The sequence below is a fragment of the Paralichthys olivaceus genome, chromosome 16 (assembly GCF_024713975.1).
Source record: "Paralichthys olivaceus isolate ysfri-2021 chromosome 16, ASM2471397v2, whole genome shotgun sequence".
Taxonomy (NCBI): domain Eukaryota; kingdom Metazoa; phylum Chordata; class Actinopteri; order Pleuronectiformes; family Paralichthyidae; genus Paralichthys; species Paralichthys olivaceus.
Genome location: NC_091108.1, coordinates 2772525 through 2800182, shown reverse-complemented (window position 1 = coordinate 2800182; position 27658 = coordinate 2772525). Strand labels below are relative to the sequence as shown.

Below are 27658 nucleotides of genomic sequence, written 5' to 3'. Positions count from 1 at the left end.
AAACCAAAAGAAAACAAATGTTGAAAGCTGTTAGATGTATGTTCCGGTGCAATGTCCATACTGAGGCTTGCACATGTGCAGAAAAAAAGATGCCGACGTTTTCACAGCAACACCTGTGTCACGGATCACAGCGGAGATTTCACAAGAAAAAGAAGTGTGCATGCTCAGTGTCGGCACAGCTTTCACCGAGTGAGACCTTGAACATCAGATTTCACAGCAGACGGCCTCACGCTTCTGCTGCACTTGAATTTGTGTTCCATGTTAAATAACCCAGACTGCGGCGGTAATCAAAGATCTCCTCATCATGTGATAAGACTCTGGGATGCGACCGCTGTAGAGCGTGACTATCGAACCGAGCCGGACAAGTCGGGCCATGTTCGGAGAGAAAAAGCAAACGGTCACATAGAAAAATGTTGTCTGGGTCGAGCTCTGCTGTGTAAAGCCGACACTACAGGTTATAATCGCAGCGTCGGACTAAGACGTGACGTGGGCGCCGCCACTGATGCACAAAAATGATCCGAGTACGTTTTACCTCTATAACAAAATCAAACAGCTGGTGGCTGATGTCCCTGAACACTAACTATTATACAGATACATAGAGATTTGCTTTTATTATGGAGCAGGGGTCTGAGAATAGATCCCAGGTATCAACAGAGAAAGTATTTACAATATTTAAATGCATTTAAATCTTTCTCTGGACGTAGCTCTACAGAAAGTTTCAGAAAAAAGAAACCCTATCAGATGATAACATATATTTTTTTACACATCAATCAGTGTAAGGACACAGGGTTCTCCACCTCGGCAGCTCTGACCTTTGTCCTCCCTGCGGTTTGCTCTCGTGGAGTTTTTAAGACCCAGAATCAAAGCTCGATCCACCGTTGCACTAATTGTCAGTGTCAGCTAAACGTTGTGAATGTTAAAATGTGTCTGTGCGGATGCTTCGCCTGCTAACGACATGCTCATCACTCTCCAGAGTGCCGTACTTGGCTGTGGCTCGCACCTTTGAGAAGATTGAAGAGGACTCTGGCAGGTAAGCGCTCCATATGGAGGAAAAGAGATCTTCTATTCCCGCATTGAGGTGAATGCCATTTGGGAGAAAGTGATCGCTAAATATTCAAAGCGTCGACATAAACCAAAGCAGTTTTACGAAATTACCACTCAGGCTTTCTGCTGGGATTTCCTGGAATATGATTAGAGAAATGTCTGAGCCAGGAAAAGTGAGGGAATTTAATTTGGATTTTTATTCACTTATTTAAAACTCGGGCTAAAAAAAACAAATGAGGAGGTAAATACATGTGATTCTCAGACCTGGTATAAACATCCACCGTAAGTGATCTAATCACGAGTGGACGGAGCTCCGGTCGACGCGCCCCGAGACGAGCGACCCACTTCAGTTTCACTGTGACTCTTCCCAGAGCACGGAAGTGAGATCCAATCACAAGTGGTCCCAGGAGACACATTCAGGAGGCGTTTTAATGCCTGGTATAAAAATGTGAGTTTAGTGCTGCCCACTTGTGATTGGATCGCTCAGGTGGATATTAACATGTCTGAACAGCGGCTCAGGAACCTAGATATTTTTTTATAAGGGATGATTTGAAACTAAAGGCTCTTACGAACACATTGAAAACACATTTTACCGACTCTTTCATTTCATCTTTTACGGATATCAAATGACAAACATCCTGGTAATGACTTGACTGTATTTTTCCCCACCTTCTGCAGGTGATGTACAGTGTTCATTCGCCTCCCGAACCTCCATTTCTGATTAAAACCTCCAGACAAATCTCATTTCCCGCCTCCCAGTATTTACAGAATAGCTTTAAAATTCATTTAACCCGTCTTCCTTTTCTCAACGCAATCCCTGTCTCCTCCCAGGCTGAGAAACATCGAGACACTGTCAAACCTGCTCCGCTCTGTGCTGCTGCTCTCTCCAGGTAAATGGTGTTTTATCTCTCCCATAATGCATGCTGATGTAGCTACACGGGCAGCTGGCTGCCAGCCACTCTATCAAGGAGACGATGATGAAGCCAGGTCGCACATAAAAGTGGGAGGATGAGTCAGTTCATTGATGTGTGTGTGTGTTTGTGTGTGTGTTTGTGTGCGAGTATGTACCTGTGAGATTCCGATAGTGTGCGTTTTTGATTGTGAGTGTCTGAGCTTCTGTCTGGTGTTATTTGTGAACGCATGGGGCCATGTTTGTGTCTCACTTTGTGTGTGCTTTAGTGGTGTGTTTATTTCGCTCTCTGTGTGTGTGTGTGTGTGTGTTTGTATTTATGTTTGATGATGTGTCTGTGAGTATTTCTTTCCCTGTAGGTGTGTGTGAGTGTGTTTCTGTGTCTGTGCGTCCATGTTTGAGTTTATGAGTTTGTCTGTCTGAGTTTCTGTGGCTGTGTGAGCGAGCAGTCAGGTGTTTGGTGGTGTCTTGAGATTGTGTTTCTGTGTCTGTACGTCGATGTTTGTGTGACACAACTGAGCCGCCTGTGTCTCTCCATGAATCCTTTAGTATGTATGTGTGTGCCAGTTTGTTTTTGTCCTATTGTGTGAGTTGTGTCCTGGGTTCTGTCTGTTTTTTATGTGTGTGTCTGTGTCTTCTCTTTGTCGGTTTGTATTTTTGTGCCCACGTTTTTCTGTTTGAATCTGTGCATGCTACGTGTCCAATAAATTGTATTTGTGTGTGTGTGTTTGTGTGTGTGTGTGTGTGTGTGTGTGTGTGTGTGTGTGTGTGTGTGTGTGTGTGTGTGTGTGTGTGTGTGTGTGTGTGTGTGTGTGTGTTAACCCTTTTATTTATGTTGTGTCACCAGACGACCTGCTGTGCTGTGTGTACCTGTGTTTGAACCAGCTGGGTCCTGCCTACCTGGGGATGGAGCTTGGTGTTGGGGAAACTGTGCTGATGAAAGCTGTTGCTCAAGCAACTGGTAAAGGACACACACACACACACACACACACACACACACACACACACACACACACACACACACACACACACACAAGCACACACACACAAGCATTAGCATGCTGTTGCACCCAAGCACTCTCTTGTGCATTCCCAGCCTAAATACTGATGCCGTCCTCCTCTGCTCATCAGCCAGCGAGGCGGCCGCTATTTACCGTCTCCCTGTTGTTTCCAGGGCGACAATTGGACAAAATTAAAGCAGAGGCGCAGGAGAAGGGAGATCTGGGCCTCGTGGCCGAGAGTTCCCGTAGCAACCAGCGCATGATGTTCCAACCGGCCAGTCTGACAGCAGGGGGCGTGTTCAAGAAATTGAAGGAAATTGCCAGCATGAGCGGGAACTCGGTGAGCCATGGAATAACATTTTCATTAGGGGGAAAGCAGGCTTGAGAAAATATTGTTTTCACTCTGTCGGCCTCTCAGTATCGGGGTGAGGGGGGGGGGTAAAGAAAGAAAATGTTAATGTGATTGTGTATTGATTGAGGAATTATTAGTTTATTTGTCGACTTCCGAGGAAGGAGGTAATTTCTCAGCCTTCAAATAAGTCGCCTGATTTGAAACCCTGAAGCAATTAGTTTTTCCTCCCCGTTGCTCCTGGGTCTGTGTTGTTTGTATATTTTAATACAGTGGATGGAACACGGGGTTTGTACTCACGGGTGACCTCAGTCTTTCTGCATTCTGTCTCTTTTCGCTCTTCTTCTGTGAATCTCAATTTCCGACTGCCTGCCTCAGGCCATGAATAAGAAAATCGACATCATCAAAGGCCTCTTTGTGGCATGCCGCTTCGCCGAGGCCCGCTACATAGTCAGGTGAAATAACGCTCACACACACACACACACACACACAGACAGACTCGACTGTGTGTGTCATCACAGGCATGCATACACATCTGCAAGTAGAGATGCACATACATATACATGTTTGCATGTGTGAATGCTCAGGCATGTAGCCACTGTCATGGGCAGCAGGTTCCGACACTCACCGCTGTTGGTCTTGTGGTTTTGATCGACAGGTCCCTGGCTGGGAAGCTGAGGATAGGCCTGGCTGAGCAGAGTGTCCTATCAGCACTCAGTCTGGCTGTGTGCTTGACCCCACCTGGACAAGGTAGCCTGGAATTTTAAAGGATGTGTTGAAAAGCTTTTCATCTCAAAACAGCAGTCGGTCTCCCGGCGTGTACACCGAGCTAGTGTCTGCTTGTTGTTATCACCCCTCCTGCTCACGCTGGCCATGAAAAGATCTCTTTCCCGACGTGATTCAAACGAAAGTGACAAAATCCACAGTTCCTTCTCCATGAAACTCTGTTTTCAGGAGCTTATCTGAATTTAATTTGAGGCTTCTACTGTCTGAGTTTAACAGTTGAGAAAGTTACAGTGGTGTTTATTACTTTAGATCCAGCTCAGGCAGGGAAACACGAAGACAAAATATTCTTTTTCAAAAATGCTTTGGAAGGCTCAAATTGGCTTTCTGAATATTTTTTTTTCACAGATCAAGGACTGTACATTTTTACAGTTTCCTTGTTCAAATTAAAGTTTGCAGACTTTCTTTGTGTTTAAAAATTCTCCTGTACTTGTAGTATAACTCATTAAAGGAGAGGAAGGTGGGCTGTTTAAGTCGAGCGATAGATAGTTTAATTTATCGTCAGTCAGTTAAAGCAGTGTCAAATATTCTTTGGAATTCATTAGAACAGTTAAAGATGAAATTTCATATAATGGGTAGAAGCAAACACAGAACAAACTCAAACAAAAAACATTTTTCTCTGTTTGTGATTGACGTACCCTCTCACCACCGTGTTGCTGAATTCATCACTTCCAGGTTGGAGAGTTAAGAGCTTATCTCTCAGCACTGAGCTGGCCTCCTCTTACCAACGCCACAGACACCAGATAAAATAAATTCATCCCTGACTTATTAGTATTCGCGCCCGATTCTGGAGGAGAGGTATGCTTTAATAAGAGTCAATTAGACCAGAGGCTCGGTGGGGAAATTTGCATTGATCTGTGGTCTGGTCGGGAAATGTTTTTCTTAGCTTTTTTATTTTTTTTTTATTATTTCATTTGCCATTATTTTATCAGGCAGGTCAACTCGGAGTAGATTCTCTGTAGAGCTCAAGTGGATCATTGCAATTAATAATTTAGTGGTCAGTCGTGTTCTAAAGACATCGTGATTATTCATGTGAAACTGCCTTCAGTCTCCTCTGAAACATTTCAAACAAACTAGAAAACACTGAGGTGCGGGTAAATACAAGTAATTGGGCCGCTCCGAGTCTCATATTTCCTGGACGTTTGAAGTGCCTCTGAAGTTTTAGTGCAACAAATATTCGCTCATACAGATGTTCTGACACTCTGTTTGAAATGCATTTCTCCCCTCCTCCCTTGCAGATTTCCCTCCCGCTGTGATCGATGCCGGGAAGGGGATGAGCACTGAGAGCAGGCGGGCCTGGATCGAAGAGAAGAGTCTCATTCTCAAACAGACTTATTGGTAACTGAAGCCTAAACAAACCCTCTCGTTTGACTTTGCAGTGTCTCCGCGGTGCCACTACAATGCCTTATCCCCTTTAAGCCCAGTTCCTCATTCTCCCTCACTCATTCTGCTCACTTTCATTTTGGATGATATTGATTTTTTTTTTTCTTCTTCTCTCTTTTGTTTTTCTTCTCAAACACCCTTCTTTGTCTCTGACTCCTCCGGGTTTCAGTGAGATGCCCAATTACGACATCCTCATCCCCGTTCTCCTGAAAGAGGGCATAGACCAGCTACCCAATCACTGCAAGCTCACTCCAGGTAAGCACCCAATCAAGAGGCAGAAAGGTTATTTAATCCAAAATGGTGACTGGAGTGTGTTTATTGATCCGCTCAGTGGAGGTGAGTCAGTTATTTTATTTGAGTCATTTATCACTGAAAGATAAAAGATACTACGCTGGGGATTAGCTCCCAATTACACTGTTGTCAAGCTATTTGTGATAAGGAGCCCTGGCACCAAGGTAGGAAATTATTACCAGCCACCATCTGAGCGGCACTAAATTGAGAAACTAAATTGGACGTTGTTGGTCAGTTAGACAAATCTCGCTGCTACTTTGGCAGGTAAACAGTTGTCATTCAGGGAGCTTTGTTGGTGCTATAATGCATTTGTAGTTAAAGGAGCTGTTGAATTATTTTTTTTTTGGAAAGCACCAGTCGGTTTGGGCAAAACATGACTGTCCTGTCAATTCTGGCTTGGTGCTGTGTAAGCTACTATTGAACCATTTTTTTTTTTTTTTGGTGAGTATGTTTCATTATCTCACCCCCCTGCTGCCTCTGTAGCTTAACTTGACGGCGCAGCCCGAGGGGGGATATGAGTCAGTTAACTTTCGTTTTGGGGCCAAATGAGAATGCAAACAAACTTATTTTCATCTGTGATTTAGTCGCAGATGAAAAAGTTGTGGGTGTGATGTTGATGTGTCATGTGGGAATGTGTCACTGAAGCTAATTTCACAGCTTCTCGGTTTCTTCCGCGATCTGCCTCACTCTCGTAACCTGCAGGCCTGTTAGCGCCAGCCCTGCCCCTCCTCTTCACATTCACCGAAAAAGTAGAAAATGAAGAGAACTTCTCCTTGGTCGCTCACAGTTTGTTTCTCAGCTGTTTATAATTCATGAAAAATGCATAACCGCATCTTTTTCTATTGATTGGTCGGTGTCCCGCTGTGTTTAGCTGTTTAATTCATATTGTCTCGCCACCTTTCTTCTCTCAGGTGTACCGCTGAGGCCCATGTTGGCTCACCCCACAAAGGGCGTTGGCGAGGTGCTGAAGAGGTTTGACGAGGCGGCGTTCACCTGCGAGTACAAGTACGACGGCGAGCGTGCACAGGTGTGTGTGTGTGTGTGTGTGTGTTTGTCTATGTGCATGTAGGTGGCTATGTGACAGAGTGCAACTGTTTTCCCTGCGTTTGGCAGCGAACATATGTCTGCTGAATTTTGTATGCGTATACCTCACGGCTATGTTCTTTGAGTATGAGATATTGCTGTTCTGTGACTCTCACTGTGTGTTCACTTGACTGTGTGCATGCATGCATGGTGTTTCTGTGGTGTGTGTGTGTGTGCGCACCTATTCTTTTAAGATAAACAGTAGTGCTGCTGTGCCCTGGGCCTGTAGGCAGAGCAGGCTACCTCTACCATTGTGAAAGGAGGAGGAGGAGGAGGAGGGGTGGGGTTGGAGATGTAGAGCAGTGAGGAAAGAGACTGGAGACGGTGGAGGCGAGACACATTAAGAGACAGAGGGAGATGAAAATGAAGACACAACGGTGAAACAGCAGGGGGGGGGGACGAGGAAATGTTGAGCAAGAGACACATGAAGAGACGTAGTTGGAGAGAGACTGTAATGTAAACCCCCTCCAGCTGTATTGTTAATTTTGGACAGTCATGCCAATAAAGTGTCTTTGAACTGAGCTGAATTGAGAAGAAGAGAGATGAGCAGGGAGAGAAACGGAGAGAGAGGATGAAGAGAGAGTAAACGTTATGACGTCCTCCTCTTATTGCTCTCTCAGTTTTCTCTCTCTGTCTCTCTCTCTGTTCTCACTGCAGTGGACTTTACCTCAAACCGCCAGCAGAGGGACTCACGATTCACCACTCACTAAAGACTCACTGTGCACGTGTGTATGTATGTGTGTGTGCGTGTGCGTGTATCTGGGTTTGTGGCAGTTGCTGAATCAAAATAACTGTAAGTATTCGTGCAGTGTGTTCCATCTAATTAGGCAAGGGACTTATTGTGTGTGCATGTATTTAATTTTCCTATAATTATTTATCGGTGATGACACCTTATTGATCAGTCTGAAAAAAAAGAACTGGAAATGAGCCAGAGTCGTCTGTTGTTCCGCGTTAAAAGGCGACCTAAATTATAATGAGGCTATTTAGGGACCTAATGAGGAAAAACTGGGTTTAAGACAATGCACTTCATTTCAGAAGAGTCTTTATAAAATACACTGTCTGTCGTTACCACCCTTGAATCAATCTGATGGAGATGTGTGGCAGCAGAGAACACACGATCTGAGAGGTCTGCTGGATCAGTGTGTTTGCCGTTTCGTGCTGGGAGTTGCCACCCTGTCCCCGGCTGTGGGATAAGATGTGCCTTGAATCAGCCTCCATTCTCATGAAGATAATAATAATCCTGACATGACTTCTTCTGGTAACCTAGACTTGTTATCTGGGAAGGGTGTCCACTAAACAGACTGACTGAAGTGTCCTTGGGCAAGATACTGAAACTCTGACCCTGCTGTGCCGACAGTGTGTGAATGGGTGAATGACTTGTACAGTAAATCGCTTTGAGTGGTCGATAAGACTGGAAACGCACCCGTACACTGTAAATACCCTTCTGCCACAGACTGAAGTGATCCTGTCGTACAATTAACAACAACTGAGGCTCATCGACTTCATTATTTTATTCACCACATCATCTTTTTATCATGTCTCATCAAACATCTGTTCAACTCAATATCCAGATTCATATATTTCAAGTTTTTTTTTTTTTTTATGGAGCCCAAATTTACCCTTAATAGGTTTTTACCAGGCCCCACAGTATATCACTTTAGACCTTCGATATGGAGAAATAGTAGATAAGCCTGAGGAACATCCACAAAGTAAGAATCCCTGCAGGACAGACAGACATGCAATAGATACAGATACAAACTATATCTCCTGTATTCATCTGTGGGTTCATTTCCAGTCCTTGGCATCGCAGCGTGCAGGACATGATGCCGGTAGATGTCTTGCGGAGTCTGTGCCTCGGTGAGTCAGAGATGTTTTGGCGGCACAAGGACGAGCTTGATCCTTTTAATCAGGTGGTTTGAAATGGTGGCTGATGAGTGTGTATATATATTGACGATGGAAACTAGCACTCAAGACTGTGAATTCCACAGAAATATAACCATTCCTCGAACATCCACCGATCAGATAAACACTGACCAGTTTAAATTGTTTTTTTAATTTGTTCCTATTGTATTTCTAATCTTGCGTTCTTTATCCCCCCCCACCACCACCACAGATTCACATTCTGGAGAGCGGCGAGGTGCGGATTTTCAGCCGCAACCAGGAAGACAACACCAGCAAATACCCTGATATCATCTCTCGCATTCCCAAGGTAAAACAGTTGAACACACAGAGCGCTGCAGCTCAGCCCCTGGGAGAGAGGCGAGACGATGTGAGCCGTGATTGTCAACCGATGGCTTTTACAGTGTGCAAATAACAACTGCACACATTTATCTCGCTCACTCAGTCTTTCATTTCTGCCATTTTCCTTTAACCCACCTCTCATCTCTGTGGTTTCCGTGCGCCCACTCCTGCTCTGAGCCGCACCGTTTGAAACCCATTTGCTTTTCCTCTTGTCCCCTCTTCAGTCGTCAGGACCAGTCAACAGTTTCTGTTCTCGTGTTCACTCAGGATGGACATTTTGAATCAGCCGGTTGTGAAACCTGTCTCGAGTAAATATCAAGAACACAGGTTGTTTGATTTAAAGCTGCGGGTGAGCGAGGATCTGCTTGCGTGTGAGGATAGAAGTTGATCACCGCTACCTGAAGCTTTGGCAGTTGGCCTGGAGTTATCCGAGCACGCTCACTACCTCCATGCCCGCTGAGTGTTTTTCTGCTTTAGTGCTGAGCAGCAGTCACTAATAAAGCTATATCCGTTTGCTCTCTCCTCTCTCGCCTTTCTCATTCACTGGGGCTGTTTACAAAGACTTTGTCCAATACACAACCGTCAACGATCAATAATATTAAAGGAAATTCCCACCTGGTTTGTACTAATCAGGACAAGTTAGTGAATTAAATAAACACTCGGATCAGTCAAGCAACGTTAGTAATGGGTCCCTTAGCTGGAATTTGTAAAGACATGATTTATTGTTTAAAAGAGGAAAACGGAGTGTGCTTTTCCTGCGCTGATGTTAAGGCTGTTTCAAAAAGCAAGACGTCAGTTGTTGTTTTGAGAAACAAATTCGTTTTCTTGAATTTGAGCAGGCATACATCCGTAGAGATTTAGGTGATATTGGCCGACACCGAAAACCCTTGATTTCCTGAATGCTCTACCCAGAGCGTTCTTCTTCTGTAATAGGCTGAGTCTGGTCTTACATGGTTGTTGGCAGCAGGGATCCAATCTCCTCTCAAACCAAAGTCGTGTCTTCTGTTAAACTGGCTAAACATTTGAGTAGTTGTGACTAAAGAGATGTTTCTGTTTGTTAAAGTCTCTGAGTGCTTCTGTGAATTGTGAGTTCAGCTCAACTTCTTTGTTGCTGTTCTTTCTCTCAGAGATCAGGCTTATTTTATTGTTTACTCATCACTTGCGCAGCTCTGTTGGTTTTACTGCTGCTGCTCCGCATTAAAAACTTTCCACCGAAGAAGCGCTCCGGTGGCCTTGGCACTGAGCATGAACTGAAATGTACCTTTGGCTCTCCCTTCATTTCCTGTCATCTCTCCGCTGTTAACTCAGCAGTAAAAGCACTGAAATGCCTCAAATATCATTTTAAGAGCCACAACAGCAAACCAGCAGGATTATATCAAAACGCAGTGTATAGGTCATCAAGCTTTTTTTTTTTGTTCAGCGGCTCCACTGTCTGGAAAAAACGTAAAAATTATTTGGAACCATTTGGTCAGATTACTTTTTTAATATTGCCAGGAGGAGGAGGAGAAGGAGCAGCAGACAGAAGCCGACGTCCTCTGAAGTCTTCACGTTTTCCTGAAAATTTCCAGAGGGGTTGCATGTGAGAACACAAATGTCCGAGTCAGTTGCTTTGGATATTTTTCTGAACTACTCTTGCCGGCCCCCCCCTTCGGAACAAATTGACAGTGAGTGGACGTGTTGATGTGAACAGCAAATATCCCAGAGGCAGGAAAGATGCGGACAGAGATTTGAGAGAATTTTAAATGTCGTGTGTCGTCATGCCTCCTGCAGGCCCTCACCTGAGCGTCCCTGTTGTGAAAGCGTCTGTCTCAGGAAATCTCCTGCTGAGTTCTTCATATGTAAAAGACGAGCTCTTGAAAACGCAAAGGCCGATTTTTCTGGATGTTTTCCAGAGTTCATGTCTTTAGAAACATTTTTCAGATGTTGACGCTGCAGCTTGTGTGAACCAGCTCAACCTCCAACACATGATCAAGCTTGAAAAACCTATTTTCCATTTCCCTGCTGTCCAGTGGAAAACCAACAGCTCCGTGCCAGCATGACTTGAATGGATTGTGGTTTTTCTCGTGGCTCAGCCCAGCACGAGTTTCTCTACCTGCTCGGCCTTTTTATTTTTGGCTCTGGTTCGTCCGTCCACTCATCATTTCACATAACCCTCACGTTTCTCCCTCACGCTGACTTTCATCTTGCTCCTTTTCTTTTCATATCTGTAAAAGCTGCATGGTTCTTTGTCTCTCGCTCTCACCTCATTGCTTCATCTGTCCACTTGTCTCTTGTCACTGCGTCTGACCGTCCCTCCTTTCTTCTTCATTGCATCTTGATGATACCTGTTCGTTCCTTCCTTCACTACTCTCTGCTCGTGTCTCACCTGGACTTCTCTTCTCGCCTCGCTCTCGTCATTCTTGGCTCTCGCTCTCCCTCTTGTCTGTTTTCAGTGCTGTGATACAACCTGCTGCAGTTTCACCTTCTTGGTCTGTCTCTGTGCCTCTCGTAACCTTCCCCTCTCACTCCCAACCCTCTCACCCTCCTGACATATTCGTTCTTTTTGTTTTTGCTTTCATTTCCTCCTTATCCCCATCTCCCTTCTCACCATTCGTCTTTCGCTGTCCTCCACACGTCTCCCTCGCTCTTTTTTAAAAAACATTTTCTTTCACCTTTTTCCCGCTGTCTTCGGCGTCTCGCTCCTCTCCCTTCTCGTCATTCTCCCGACACCCTTAACCTGTTTTTCTTGTCTGTCATTGTTTTTAGTTTTTCTCTCCTTTGCTGTTTCTTACCTTTCTGTCTTCCCATTAACTCGGCCTTAACTCTAAGCTTTTGGTTGGATAAAAACAAACAGAGTGAGAAGTTTGTGCCTAAGTCTCTTCTTTTCATTGGATTTTATTTGTGCTTGGAATGTTTTTCCCGTCTTTATGTAACTTACAATTCTTAATTTAGCAGATTTGATTTACTCGTGTTGTGAAAGTAGCCGGCTTCAGCTGTTTAAATCTGAGATATCGATTCCTGATATTAATGTGGCAGATCAGTGATAAGAGATATTGCTTAAATTAAAATATGCACCCAGTGTCTGACATCGTGTTGTCATGGCAGTGTCTGAGTGTCCGCACACATTCTTGTAAACACAATAAACGAACTATGGCAGTGAGATGCCTATGGCAGTGTGAGTTTCACTTCACACTAACGCACACTGACTCCACAGAGATGGTCTGATTAGATTTTACAGCACCTTGCTGCATTATTTTGCATATTAATGAAGAGAAACTAATTTTCCTGAAGCTACCATAGTCCTGTATTGCTTTAAATAATGAATTAAAAGTAATATATTAACACATTAATATTAATTCCAATGCGTTAATTTGTAAATAATGCATTACTTAGCCTAATGACCTTATGAGGATAACTGGTAATGTTTTATATATCAGATCGTTTCCAAACAACCTCCTCCCTCTAATGTGCCTCCTGCTCTGAGCTCTGATTGGATTTGTCTGATCAGATTTCAGATTTCACTCTCTGATCGTGTCTCAGTCTGGATCAGCTTGTAAATTCGTACATTTAAAGAATCCTGGTGGCCCCGAAACGACCAGGAAATAAGAGATTAAGCCTCACACACAGGATTTGGTGACTTACATGATTAGCATCCACTCGGTCTGATCTTGGTCAATATAATCTCCCCGTGAGCTTTTTTTTTTTTCCTGCTCAGGGAAACATGAGCTGCCAAAGCATTTTCCTTAAAGCAGAATTAAAAAGAAACACAAACTGCAAAACATATCTCGTAAAAGATTTGGCTTTTGGAACAGTGTGGGCATCCGACCAATTGAGGGGGTGTGTTTCACAGTTTGGCAACTGGCTGAGCGTAAGAGACGGCTGCAGCTGACATGGCTACTCAAGAGGAGCGATGAATTTAAGGGAGGAAGAAAATGATAATGTGATGACTTGCAAAGCATTTGGCAACAAATGGAGGGGGAGCTGCAGGTCCTGAAACAGCCTGAACACGTCTATACAACATCCAAGTACTGAGTTTGAATCTAAGTTTGTCTGACAGTTTAATTTAAGTAAATCCACCAATGTCTTGTTTGCTACAGCAGATGTTGCTTATATGCAGATGGGTAAATAACATCATCTGGCTTTTTCAATCATTAAAAACTCTTGGTATCTCCGGGTAATTCCTTTGCACTGTCTCTTAATGATTTCCTCCGCAGGTGAAGAAGGACTCTGTGGTGTCCTGCGTCCTGGACTCGGAGGCTGTCGCCTGGGACCGTGAAAAGAAGCTGATCCAGCCCTTCCAGGTCCTCACCACCCGTAAAAGAAAGGTAAGACGTGGATGAAATAGAGAAAGACATCAAATGTTCATGAAGGTAAAGCAGACAGAGGAGATTGGTTAGGATGACACAGAACAGGCAAAGGCGTCGAGAAGAGCGGAGGGGAGTGTGTGATTGCAAATGTCAGTGATGTCAGTTGTTTGTTTTTTTTTAGTTCTGATCAAAATAACGACCTCTTCCTTCCACACCAATCACATCGGGGGGGGGGGGGGGGGGGGGGGACTGCTCCGTTTACCCCGTCTTTTTGCATGCACCATGACACCCGGGCAAATTAGGAAGGAAGAAATGAGAGTGCAAATATGGAGCCCAGGATGATGAGAGTGGGTGAAAATGATTATCCTGATGATTTCTTTTGCTGGATACTGTTACAGCCACTATGAAACCATGATTAGTTATTATGACAGTTAGATGCACAAACTGATTGTGATGCCCTGACGGCAATTTATGTAACAGCATCTCGACTGTTTCTTCCACCTCGAGCGTTCTTGTTAAAAATGAAACATTTTCAGATGAGGAGATGGAACCAGATATGGACTAATTAAACACTGTTAATGAGCGGAGGGGAAGTAATGAGCAGAGTGAAGGAGGGCAGCGATAAATCAAGGGACAAATCTTTCAAATTTGGAGAGTGCTGTGGTTTTATTGTAATTGCTGCCTGATCAGTTTCCTTCACCACTGGTCGCAGACGCTTTGTAATGTTATTAGATTGGATGAGGAGGATACCATGCGATTTCCTTTGTGACGTCAAACCGAGTCTAATTATAACTCGAGAGGAGATTCGAGCATTAAAATGTGTTTCACCGAGAACAAATAGAACTCGTTTAGAAAGGTTTCCTCGTGGTTGTTAAGTGTAAAATGAGCGCAGGTCTGCAGGAGCGTGGAGGAGGACACTTGGACAGAGACACGTTTTAATGATGCTATTTGATTTAGTAAATAAAACTAACTTTCAGGTTGGCATACAAACGGTAATCGGCCGACAAACAGTTGACCCAACTTGGTCCTGAGAATTCAATATTACTTCAGTGCAGAAATCCTGAAATCTTCAGTCAAAGAAAAGAAAAACTGAGAGGAAGGAGAAGAGGTTTGTGAAACGTTGTGTATGTGTATGTGTAACACAACGCGGAGATGCAATGTTTTAAAACGACGGAGGGAAGGCTGACTTTCAAAACCGTACGGGAGGGAAATCAAAGAGCGCTTTGTAACAAGTACCAAGGTTAGATGTAGCGATTTGTGAGTAAGATGCGTCAATTTGCATATTTTTGTCAAGGGAAAAAAACATTAAAATGCATATTTGTCTGAATGTGTGTTGATGCTTCCCTGCAGGACGTGGACGCCTCGGAGATCAAAGTGCAAGTGTGTGTGTACGCCTTTGACCTCCTCTATCTCAACGGCGAGGTAAGACCCAGTGATGAGGAGGAGAGTATTACCCAGAGATCTCTCCCAACACTTCTGTTGTCATTTAAAACTGCTGTGTGCGTGCGTGTTTATTGTTTGTGAATGTGCTTGCATACTCATCGCCCTGCAGAGATGCCAACAACTTCCCTGAATGCCAATGATGGTGCTACTGGAGGCCCTAATGAGATAATGATTGTAACGCTCATTGTAATTCCAGTGGAGTGTGTCTGAGTGTGTGTGTGTGTGTGTGTGTGCCCGCGTCTGTCTGAGACTGTCTCTGAGTCTGTGTTTGAGAAACCGGTGCACTATTTTAAGTGTGTGTTGGTCTTGGGTGGTAATTGTGTGAGATTGAGTCTTTATGTTTGCAGCCAAATAATGCAGCGTTTTTAAGCAAACGCTGAAGCTCTAAGTCAACCGAAGAAAATGCTAATCAGCGAACGTTTCCATCAAGTTTGTTCGTTTTTTTTCCCAAGTGGACGACAACAAAATGACATAATTAAAAAAGCAGCAGTGACTGTAAAGCTCTGCCGTTTATTGCGGCGTCCCACCTAATACGGCATTTATGTAAATTTTATGAATTCATTTGTCTCTGTAAGAACATTCTTTGTGTCTTATATATATTTCTTTAATTTATTAGCTCATGTCCTTCGTTTGTTTATTTCTCTTTGCCCACAAATTGGGAATGTTGGAGTCCCTGTGCACTGCGGCTCTCTGTGTCCCTGAGAGTTACTTCATGCTGAAGCTCAAACCAACCAGCAGGAGCAGCAGCGGCCACCACGAGGACACCAAGGTCGTGTCCTTGGACTCGAGAAGACATGAGAAGGATTTCAAAGCTAAAATTAAATTAAGATAACAGCATTTTGTAGCAACATGACTATTCAGGCAGCTGTAAGACATGATTCAAAATTCATGCCTTTGGAGCTCGGGAGGTAGAGCCGGGCTGTCCGCTTATCAGAGGTTATCAAAGGTTGCTGGTTCGATCCCCGGCTCCTCCGGTCCTTGAGTAAGACTCTGAACTAAATCAAGACGAAGAAAGACTTAAAATGTCCTTTGTTCTTTACTGGGACAATCTGCATCTATTCACTTTCAGTGCCTCTCAGATTTATAGCTTCTCTGTTGAGGTGCTTCTCTATCAAGTGTTGAGAGATTTAAAGTTCGGGGGATTTGTGGACGTCTAATTCATATGTTTTTATGGATTAATGCCTCAAGAACAATAGTAGGTGGTGGGGAACAGACTCATTGTGAGCAACTGAGGGTGTGTGTATGTGTGTGTGCGCGTCTGCAGGTTTGAGACTGTATGTGTGTGTGTGTGTGTGTGGGCGTTTGTATGTGTGTCCAAAGCCGTAATGACTGTGTCTGTGAGTTTACTCTGAGAGTTTGTTTGTGTGGGTAGCTGGTTGAGATTGCATTTCATCCTTGTCATTGAAATGCTTCAAGCTACGAAGAAGAAAATGGTTGTTATAATACAGTTTTTTCCAGTTGTAATAATGCACGTGTACTTTATGTGTGTGTGTGTGTTTGTGTTTGTGCGTGCAGTCCCTGGTGCGACAGCCGTTGTGTCGGCGTCGGGCTCTGCTGAAAGAAAGCTTCTCAGAGGTGGAGGGGGAATTTGTGTTCGCCCGATCCATCGACTCCGACAACACCGACACCATCGCGGAGTTCCTGGAGCAGTCTGTTCGAGGTGTGTGTTCGTGTGTGTGAGACTGTGACAGACTCACTTGTTTTCCTTCTCGCTGTCTTTTTGTGTCTTGAACTTTGTGTACGTGTACTAACTGTGCTCTTGTTTCCTCGCCTGCTGTCCCTGTGCATCTTGAAGATTTTTGTGTGTGGGTGTGTTGCTGAAGTTTCATTTGTGCCTCCACATGTAAATTGTGCGAGGGCTGTGTGTGTGTGTGTGTTAGTTGTGTACTCGTGCTGCTGTCTCTTTGTCGAGCCAGGATGTTGGTTTGGTTTTGCCTTTGCTTGAGTTTGTGTGTTAGCAACAGAGATGGAGCCTGTGAGTTGTGTAATTGAGTTTTCTTGCATTGTGTTTCCAGCTCTGTATAAGAGAGAGAGCATATATAATGCGTATCCCAGTGTGTATTGTGTGTATATGAGTCATACGACTGTGTCCTGCCCCTCTTTGTGTGTAACACAAGCAGACAAAGGCCTTTTCGTGTATCTGAGAGATAATCTGTTCATTTCCTTTCTGCACATCGTGTTTTATGTTTATTAATGTGTGTGTAGATTCCTGTGAGGGCCTGATGGTGAAGACTCTGGAGAAGGATGCCACCTATGAAATTGCCAAGCGCTCTCACAACTGGCTCAAGGTGTGTGTCTGTGTGTGTCTGTGTGTGTCTGTGTGTGTCTGGTAGTTGGGAGTCAACACTGTAAAAACAGTAGTAACCCTCGTACACTCAATACACAACCCTGGCAACACAGTTTTATGTTTATGACACAAATACATAAAGTATAACGTGACGATAAAGTTCTTTATTTGTTTACGCTTTCTTGTTCTTGTTTATTGAAAAAAATACAAACAATCTTTTTTTTAGTGACACAGAAGAATTTCATCTTAATCCAACGAAACAGAATAAAAGAAAACTGAAAGAACGACAAGTCCTCGTAAAGACAAAGAACTTTTTCTAAGAGGGACATTTTTCACATTCCTCGGTTGATTTAAAATCTCTGCTTGGGACATTTTCATCCAACCTGTATTCAGATTTCTGGAGGACAAGAACATTTTAGAATCCGTCAGCTCGTCAACATTTTCAGGCAGCGGTGTAGACCTCTGCCATGTCCCTCACATTATTAATTAATGACATATAATTGTGCCCTCTGGCTTTTGACTCATGCAAAGAAAACTGATTCCCTGGTCAGGAGTCGTAACTGATGTAGTTGTGTTGCATTTTTCAGCTTAATGTGTTGTATGAAATATTGTTAAACCCTTCATCATGATATTTACGCTGATACCCTCTCACTAAATGCTTTTCCCGCCACAGCTGAAGAAGGACTACCTGGAGGGGGTCGGTGACACAATGGACCTGTGTGTGATTGGTGCCTACCTGGGGAAAGGCAAGAGGACGGGCACCTACGGGGGCTTCCTGCTGGCGTGCTACGACGAGGAGAACGAGGAGTTCCAGTCTATCTGCAAGGTGTGTGTCTGCACTAGCGCTCTAAAACTAGCTTAAAGTTCTCTGCAGCGTATAAGGTCTTCAGGTTTGTTTATTCCTCCTGAAGGTTTCAAGTTGAATATATTTCTTAGATTTGATGATTTTCTTTGCAAAATTCACAGAACACAATCTGTGAAATAATAAAAACAATCAGCTTTTTTAAGAGCACATCCATTACTGCAGTACAGAAACATTATCAACTCTTTAACTTCTGCAAAAATACCTTCACTGTGAGACCAACACGTTCGTTTGTGCCAGTCATCAAGGTAAAGTCATTATTTATGCTTCCTAGCGTTGCTATAGACGTTTTCAGACTGTCTCCATGCGCGTGTTTGAAGTTGCGTCTGAAATCCCCACTATAATTCTCTGAGAACCACAGACGCCTGGAAGAACCCAGGAAAGTATTTATTTTTGTATTTCGTGCTAGTTTTAATTTATCTTTGGATGAAGACGTCCGTCAGCTGCCTTGTTGTAATAAACAAACTGGAAATAAACATGTTTACTTTCACTTTTTAGTTCTTAGCTTACGAGCAGATCTACGATACCTATAAAAAAAATTAAGCGTCCAGCGTCTCATTGGCCAGGTCACATTAAAACCATAATAATAATACGTTTAACTGCAGAACTCCTGCTTTAAACTGGATTAGCTTTAGTCGCTGTGTCAAACTAATTTGTGTGTGTTTTAATGTGTTGCTGCACCTTCAGCCGTTTGTTTGTCAACTTGTTTGTTTCTCTTCTGTGCGATTCGTATTCCAGATCTTTAGCATTAAGCTGCTATAGAGTGCAAGGGGAGTGTGAGCGTTCCCTGTTTACGGCTGTTTGTTGCGAGCGTGTGCGCTTCGGGGTGTTTTTTTATGTTGATGCAGCTCAGTGTATTTTGGGTGCGATTGTTGTTTTTGTTTGTTTGTGTGTGTGTGTGTGCGCAGTTGCTGTGTTTGTGTCCGTGTCCATTTTTTCCACCTCCTAAAATTGGAGTTGGAGGTAAATCTTGGTGTTTAGAAGTGTGTGTGTGTGTGTGAGAGAGAGAGAGAGAGAAAGCATGACAGGGTGCATTTCAGGATAAGTGCTTAACATATATTGGAGCATGCGTGACCACTTGAATGTGTGTGTGTGCGATAATGACAGCGTGAACTTCACCACCGAGCATAAATCCAGTCTCCTCTCTGTCCTGTTAAAACCCTCCACCTCCAGTTTTCCCCTCCGTAACTTTTATGCCTTTATCCATGAAAAAGGGTTTTAGCGAGCAGCGAGTGCTTCTCTTTTTTTTATATTTTCTTCTTCTTCTTCCTCCTCTCAGCACCACCTTCTTCACTCTTACATGCTTACACACATTCACACCTGGGAGCTCCCTGGCACAACCTCAGCGCTCTGCTGTCGGACGCTGAGCAGCTCCGCTGTAGCTGATGGAGGTTAAAGCACCCATGAGATTACTCGGGGGTTTGCATTTCTGGCAGCTCTAGTGGTTTTCTCGTGTTCACACTTGCTTCCTCCATAAATAAAATCTCATTGTAAAATGTTTTCACACATGGAATAACTGTCCTGGTGAGGGGGGGGGGATGTGAGTTTGAGCTACACAACAGAAGACTGCACCTCCTGTGAAAGATATCGGCAGAATAACCCCCGTGTTTTGTCTGTTATTGATTTTCATATTAATCTTTCCATGCCTGTATAGCTGCGAGCTCCAGAGCGAGAGCCTCCATCAGTTTTCATAAGATTCTCGTGAATGAAGTATCTTTGGGACGAAATCCTTCACATTTTACTCAGGCGTTCACTTGGGCTCACAGATGATCTTAGATTGTGGCGGTCAAAGGTTAAGATCACCGGTAGATCATAAAAACACTTTCCGGCCCTTTATTCAGCGCCATTACTAAAGAACAGAAGGGGGAGTTGTGACCATATTTCCTGCAACTTCACAAGTTGGTGGAGACAGATAACTGTGAGGCGGTAAATCTAGTGTCATATTCCCGGGCATAAAACTTTATGGATATTACAGACAATGTCATTTGGTTCCTATGCCCTTAATTGACAATCCAAAAAAACGGTACAGGGAGAACAAACTGGGAAGGAGAGTGTAGCTTTCATTGTCACAAAACAGGAATGTCAGGAGGCTTACACGGCGAATTCTTACATTGCTTCTATTTATATCACCTTTTCTATCACGCACAATCGTGCACTGTCAGTACAGGGTTCAGTATCTTGCCCAAAGACGTGAGGAGCCGGGGGAATCGAACCACCGACCCTCTGGTTAGTGAATGACCTGCTCTAACTGATCCAGGACATGGAGCAGCAATCTTCTCAGATCTTGAAAGCATCGTTATCTACACAGGAGACGTGATCAGCAGCGTGTTAGCGAACTCCGAGTCAGTACGGTGCAGGTAATTAACAGACTGATGGATGAACGTGGCTGAAGCACCTTGAGTGGACGTGATGCGTCGCGGCAGTGCAGCAGTTCTGTGTCATGTGACTGCAGCATTCCCATTTCCTGCGTGCTGCACGTCATCTCTCTTTCGCTCGGTCACTCGTCAATGCCAGCCGAGAAGCAAAGGCAGAAATCCATAAAAAAAAAAAGAATCTAGTTGTCCTTGACACGGTAATCTTCACAAGCCCTGAACGCAAAAACTTAAGTCTCTGTCTTCATTTCCCAAATGTAATTTCAACTGTACGTCCCACAGAAATGTCCTTGAGCGAGACAGTGAGTCCTCAGCTGATCCAGGAACAGTACTGATGCTGTGTGTTGGTTCCTTCTGCTTTAAAATATACATCTCTACTTTTATTCAGTAGAGATTGTGAACAACAGACAGGAAACGGGGGGGGGGGGGTGCAGGCGAATGAACTGACTGTAAACAGTCCTGTCACACTGGAGACCTGCTGATCAAGGCCTGTCTGTGATGTCGTCTGCGCCCTCGTCATTCAGCGATACGTTCGCCCGGTTCCTTCTGATGTGATACGTCCTGGATTCAAATACTCCTTTTGTTTCTGCTCATGGGAAAGTTCATGTGTAGCTGCTCGTGTTGGGATGACAATAAAACGCAAATGTTTATTAATGTGATTAAGCGCAGCGTGTGAACGTGTGACTTCCCGCACTGCATACAGATGTGTCCTGAAGGCTTCTCTCTAGGTTTGGTGTGATTACCTGGAGACCAAGGTTCTCGTGGACACCTGCAGAAAAACACCCTCAGACAATCCTATATTTGCGTGATATGCCCGCCTTCTTCTTTTCTCTGTCTGAGCACGTCAGCCCATTAGATGATGCTGGTGTCTCAGCGGGTTCGGCTCTTTCGAGAGGTGACACAAAGCTTCAGGCAGAGCAGGCAGACGAGGCTCTCGTGGTGTACAGGGGGGGGGGTTGGGGGGGGTGTTGCTTGCTGTTCTGTGTTCTTCTTCTCGCTGCCAAATGTCTCCCCGTCTCACCATGAGGGAATATGTGTTTGTGCGTCTCTCTTATCTCCTTTTGTCTCTTTCAGATCGGCACAGGTTTCAAGGATGAAGATCTGGAGCAACATTACAAGTTCTTAAAGGTAAAGTGCTGCAGTGCGACTGTCACGCTTCAGTACAACAGCTCAGTTCACATCACAACTCTGCACTTGTTTGCGAGGAATTGACACCATCATTTTTCAAAGTCATAACCCAAATTGATCATTCTGCTGCTATAGCTTCTTTCTTTTTTTTTTTTTTTTTAAAACGGAATCAGATTCAGTTTCGTGGTAAACGGAGCCTCTCTTCAGGCACAATGCAGATTTTCAAACTCAAATAAGAAGTGTGCAGAGATCCTCCACAGTCCGCTTAAACTCAAAAATACAAGTTGCGCACATTTTAACACATCACCCCCCCCCCCCCCCCCCCCCCCCCCCCCCCAAATAAAAACCTGATAACACACTTAACATTTTCACGAGTTGCTCTGACGCATCCTTCCACCAAGTTTTGTGGAAATCAGTTTATTTGTATTTTGCGTAATCTTTGTTTCAAGCAGACAGAGGTGAAAACAGAACCTCCTTGGTGGAGAGATGATGATGATGCCGTCACTTTTTTGTAACCTTGCCTCCAGGTACCTTTAACCTGACCAAGCTCAGGTTTTTTTTTTTTCGGAAGATGATTTCTCTTCTTCCCTGAGGCTTGTCCACACACAGTATCTACTGTTAGGAACGCGCTTTATCCCACTTAAAGGAAAGTACAGCAATATAAATAACGTTGCTTTAAAATATATATATATTTATATATATTGGCATAGAAATGTATGAATTCAGTCTGTGCTTGTGAAATACGGAGCCGAGATCGTAAACCACCTCAGTTTCACCAATAAAACGTGCGCTTGGAGTAACTGTGCAGGCTCAGTCTGACGCTGGGAAATGAATTGCTTTTTCAATTTACTGCTGAAGAGGTTTGTTCCAGAGCAGCGGCGTCAGAAGAAATTGACAACTGCTCTCTGCAAATGATATCAGTTGTTGATTTATTATTAAATTGTTGCCTGTGTTTTTAAACCTGCTTTTACAGAAACACGTGCAGAAGCTTTTTTTTTTTTTTTTAAATGCAGTCATCTGTGTTTAAAAGTGACTAATTGTGATGAAACACAGAGTGTTAAAAAAAAACCAACCAAAACAACCTTGAAGTTAATTTTAAAAAAAGATTAAGGTTTGGACTCAGCGGTACAAACTGCTGCTCTCTGCAGAATCACAGTGAAGCAGTGATTGAAAGCCAGAGGAACCTGTATTTTTTTTTCCTCTTCGCACCATTCCACTGTGTGCTGTTGTGCTTTATAACGAAGCCCACCCCCTGAAAGTGATGGATGGTGAACCACGGCGAGCTGCCGGTGTGGCCGTGTTGCTTCGGTTGCAGCGCTGCAGGCTGATGGGAGACGATGTTCACACTCCGGGTGGTGCTGCGCTGTGATTTAACAAGGGGACACGTTGATCCCTTCTCCTTCTGTCCTGATGTTTATTCTGATAAAGTCCTGAACACTGGAGTTCTGGCTCGTAACAGCTCTCAGGCCTGTGCTCCTGTTTCTCCTTTTCCATTTAAAATCCTCGTGCGATTGTTATTGAACAGACGATCGATGAGTGACTGACGCCGACGGAGAGACAAGAACGGGGCGCAGTGTTCGATGCTTTCTTATATCTCGGGTATTAACTCGATGATTTCATTATCATAATTAATGAAGATGACACAAATGAAGCAGCATAAATTCACAAGTCATTTTCTTGATAAATTCAGTGTAGTGGTTATTAATTTCGGAGGCCTCGCTGTTTCTCATCCGACTGACGGTTTTTGCACCCACCTGTTATTTGCATATGACTTTTTCTCTTTCACATTAAACACCAGCGCTCTGTTATTACTTGTTTTTAATCACCTTCTTTGATTGATAATAAGTAGAATTTACATTAAAAACCCAAGACGTACTAAAACTTGAGTTGACCTGCAGTTCTTCCTTTTGTTAAACTCTTGTTTTGTCGTCAGTTGTTGTGCTTCCCCCGGTGACGGCACCGGCACTTGATTATAATTACTCTCCTTAAATAAGTCGCTTTACATTTCCCCTCGAGTTTAATTCATCACCCGCAGCCAAGAGGTGTAAATGTATTCTAGACGACGCAAATAATGGCATGTGACAGAAACAGCTCTCACTCACACATTTTCAGGCTTGTGTAAAATTATGATTATGAATTTGACTTGAATTAACTTTTTAAACGGCGTTCGGTGAGGATCACAAATGAATAAATAAAATATATAGGTCGTCCACAAGTTTGAGCTCAAACAGAACTGGATTGTTCTATAAGACTCTACACGCCCACCTGCTCACTCATTGTAATTCACACTGTATAGGAGTATCACTCGAAAGCCTCCAGTATAAACAGCGTGTGAGAGAAAAACCATGAGCCACCAGCGCTGCAGCCTTTTCCCAGATTCACTTCACTATGACCCGGCTCCGTGGCCTCGGCAGCGGTCTAGTTGACGCCGCACAGTTTGAGAGGCACGTTTTCTAAAATTCGCCAAGAGGAGACGAGTATCATTTTGTGAAAGTGTGACACCTTCGCTGACAGAATGATTGTGCCATTTATTTAAAAATAAAAAGGTGCTATTAGATACTGTAGGAGTTGACGGTTACGGAACAGCAACAGCTCAGCGGACGCCTGAGCTCAACTCTGAGGTTATATCTGTTTTGTTTTTTTTTTACCTGAAGAGGAAGATATCAGGTATGTGAAGGTGTTTCTGAATGAAGCCACTCGTGTCGGTGTCTGGTAATGTGGTTTCACACATTCATGACAAGCAGGCGAGTGTGTTCAAACTGTTCCGTCTCTGTGGAGATGATTGTGAGGCCGCGGCAGGATCCAGCAGCCGACGCCTCTCCGTCACTGTCGGTTCATCTTCGTCCTCACATTGTGTCTGCAGTTCATAAACACTTCACATGTTTCTGAATGTTATTCGCTGATATTTGATATTGATGATTAACGGGCGTCATTATTTTATTTTCTCCAGGACCACATTCTGCCCAAACCTCGTGCCTACTACCGCTTCGACCAATCAGCGGAGCCCGACGTGTGGCTCGACGCCGTGCAGGTCTGGGAGGTGAAGTGCGCCGACCTGTCGCTGTCGCCCGTCTACAAGGCCGCCATGGGACTGGTCAGTTCAGCGTGTTAATCCCCCCCCCCCATGTGTTTCCACTGATAAATCCTGCTTGTCACGGTCGGGTGCCCGTAATGAAAAGTCACAATTAGCGCTACTTAATTGAGTTATTAAAAATGTTGTAAAAGATGCTGGATGTAATGGAACAGATATTTATTACCTCGAGGTTTCGGCGGCACGTTGGACCCAAACTTCCCCCTTGAATGTAAACGTGTTTGTTATAACATCTGCATCTCATTTAAATCAGCGATGGACAAATACAGATTTATCTAAAACATTTCATTTTAAGAAAGACAAACTATTGTTGCACTTTTTTTTACGTTGCTAGGTTGTAAGATTCTGAATTTAAAGATGGTATTTGTGCTCGGTTGTCCGTTCACCTTAAATCTTAATCTTAGATTTCAAACACTTGGATTTGTCATAATATTCCGATTCTCTAACGGCTTAGACCGTTCGTCAGAAAATGAGAAGTGTAGACATTAAACACCAGGTTCTGTTCGACAGGTCGTTTGTCAAATTATTTTAGGTCTTAAAAATTTATGTTGCCACAACTTTTCCCTTTAACTTATGATGTGAGTGACTTTAAAGGACATGATACGGTCGATTAAAGATTCCAGCACTAACACATTATTAGTGGTGTGAGACTTCAGCCGCCAGTCGTATTTTCTCAGGGTGCTGAAGTTACTTCTAACTCAAATTCACAATTAATCACATTTTGTTGACACTCGGACATTTTGTCAACATTTCACCAGAGGACTGACTGGAAAGATTTCAGGATAAAGTTCAGACTTTGGTGAAAGTTTAAAAGAAGCTATAGTTTTATTTTATTATTTTTTTTTTTTGAGGCAAACCTGTGTAAAAGTTTATTAAAAAAGTATTTTACCTTTTATTTTTTGATTGGTTATGAGGCTGTTAGATGTTGAGCGAATAGTTGCGTAAGATTTCACGAGAAAGCAGTGACACAGAAACCTGAAAGACTTTTTGAAATCTTGAAGTAAAGTGATTCAATAGCCTTAAAGGCACTGACACTCGAAACTTCAACACAGCTCTGTAAGTTATCATTTTCAGAACAGGTCCCAAAGGACAAATCAATGACATGTATCAGTGGCAGTGTCCTGTTTACTCATTCTCATCGTGTCTGTCCTCAGGTGGATCCGGTGAAGGGCATTTCTCTGCGGTTCCCTCGCTTCCTTCACATCAGAGACGACAAAAAACCAGAGGACGCCACATCTGGAGCTCAGGTACGTCACCTCACCTGCACTGAGACGAGTCGGAGATCGTTTCAATTCCAGTTTTGCTCATTAATTCACTTTTAACTCACCTTTTGATTCCATTCATGTCAGAAAAACGGTTCAAATGTTTGATTAACAAAATATTATTTAAGCATCAAATGAACTTTCACATGGTTTTTATATATAAGTGCAATTAGAACCTCAAATCCTCTTCAGTAACAAAGATCAATCTACAGCAGTTAATTAAACTTCCTGCTAGTTGTTTTTGTGTTTGCATCTTTATTCGTCCTTGTTTTAGTCGTCAAGGATTTTTCTCACTATCTCCACCGTCAACAAATAAACATCCAGAGGCAACAGTCGAAACAAGTAAATGTTAAAGCTCCACAGAAAAACTAAGCGTCACACAAAAGTAAATTTCCTCCGTCAGGAAAAGCCTGAGAGTAAATATCAGACTGTTTTCATGGAACCAAAGGTGACTTGAGCCTGAACGGATGCACAGGAGTCGTTTCTTTGACCACACTGGTACCTCTGACATGTGCGTGACGACTTCCTCACTGAGCTGCTGTGACACGTGTGTGTCCGCAACGCCAACGTGGCCGCCACTGCCAGAAACCCGATGTAGGTTGTATTTATATTATGCAAGTTAACAGATCATTAGGTGAAGGGCAGTAGTTTTCTGCTGCTTGCTCTGAATGTGGGTAAACAGAAATCTCACGACTGCTTTCGGTAATGTTTAAACACGGCTCAGCTGGCAGGAGCAGGGCCGCAGCTGCAACGCCACCAGCGTGGACGTGTGTGAGTGTGTTTGTGTGTGCCCACATGACAGCGCAGTGTTTGAACACTGTGTCTGAAAGCCGTCATGTTCACCCACGTTCAGAGCGAGCAGCAGAAAGCCACTGCCCTTCACCTAATGATCTGTGAACTTATTGACATAATATAATTACAGCCCACGTTGGGTTCTTGGCAGTTGCAGCAAAATCGGCGATGCGGACACACACAGGCGTGAAGGCCACAGCGGTTCAGTGAGGCAGGCGTTACGCACGTGTGAGGTGAGAGACGTGGCCTCTGACGTTTGCTGCTCAGCGGGGACGTGGATTTGCTTCTCATGTATCGAGGAGGAGTTCCCGCTACCGGAAGAAGCCGATGTGGGAAAAAGTAGAATTGTCCGTCTCAAGATCACAAGATCCCGAAATGAGTCCCAGGGATGTTTGTGAAGACATGAAACAAAAACAAGTTGTTTTGTAAAAGAACGTGAAAAGAGAAAACCCGGGATCAGCCCCGTGGAGCGTGTGTTCGGAGGCACACGAGGTCAAACTGGTCGACGCTGTCACTCGTCGATGACAGTGAAGCGGTGAAAACTCCGTCACATGTGAGTTGGACCATGTTACTTTAAGTGTCGTGTGGAGACGATGCATCATCATCATCATCGCGGTCGCCTCACAAGAGGCGTCCTGTAAAATTTCAAGGGTGAACAGCACCACAAGGACGGAGGTTTTTTTTTATTTTTTATTTTTTTATGTTTTATGCTGTGTCCTCTCGCTGCACGTCCCAGCACAAAGCTGTGGAAGAGGCGGCTGCAGCAGCTCCTCAGGAGTCCGGTGAGGGAGATGTAGTGTCATGCAGCACACTGTGAGAGTTATTGTACAGTAGAGATGTGCAGAACAAGAGCCCGTGTTTCCACTGAACATAAAACCTTCTGTGGGGTTCTCTCTGATCACTGATGGACTCCTCACTTGTCTTGTGGGAAGATTTATTCAAAGATAAAATATTAAATTCCAGCGTTTTGTTTAGGTGTTTTTATTTATTCTAAATGTTTCCTGTCGACCCACCAGCTCATCATTATTATTTCATAACTCAACAGAACTG

At 43.8% G+C, this 27658-nt stretch overlaps 1 protein-coding gene across 1 annotated transcript in view; it reads left to right on the top strand.

The window, feature by feature from the left end:
• Positions 1 to 27658, top strand: part of lig1 (ligase I, DNA, ATP-dependent) — a 41067-nt gene that overhangs the window by 11281 nt on the left and 2128 nt on the right. The window contains exons 9-26 of the mRNA XM_069511141.1: positions 974 to 1030; positions 1876 to 1934; positions 2802 to 2915; positions 3129 to 3295; positions 3683 to 3759; positions 3963 to 4054; positions 5326 to 5425; positions 5640 to 5725; positions 6673 to 6788; positions 8958 to 9053; positions 13279 to 13389; positions 14722 to 14793; positions 16330 to 16474; positions 17020 to 17102; positions 17775 to 17927; positions 21410 to 21463; positions 24414 to 24557; positions 25709 to 25801. Of these exons, the coding sequence (XP_069367242.1) occupies positions 974 to 1030; positions 1876 to 1934; positions 2802 to 2915; positions 3129 to 3295; positions 3683 to 3759; positions 3963 to 4054; positions 5326 to 5425; positions 5640 to 5725; positions 6673 to 6788; positions 8958 to 9053; positions 13279 to 13389; positions 14722 to 14793; positions 16330 to 16474; positions 17020 to 17102; positions 17775 to 17927; positions 21410 to 21463; positions 24414 to 24557; positions 25709 to 25801 (1819 nt within the window). The remainder of the gene's footprint in view (positions 1 to 973; positions 1031 to 1875; positions 1935 to 2801; positions 2916 to 3128; positions 3296 to 3682; positions 3760 to 3962; positions 4055 to 5325; positions 5426 to 5639; positions 5726 to 6672; positions 6789 to 8957; positions 9054 to 13278; positions 13390 to 14721; positions 14794 to 16329; positions 16475 to 17019; positions 17103 to 17774; positions 17928 to 21409; positions 21464 to 24413; positions 24558 to 25708; positions 25802 to 27658) is intronic.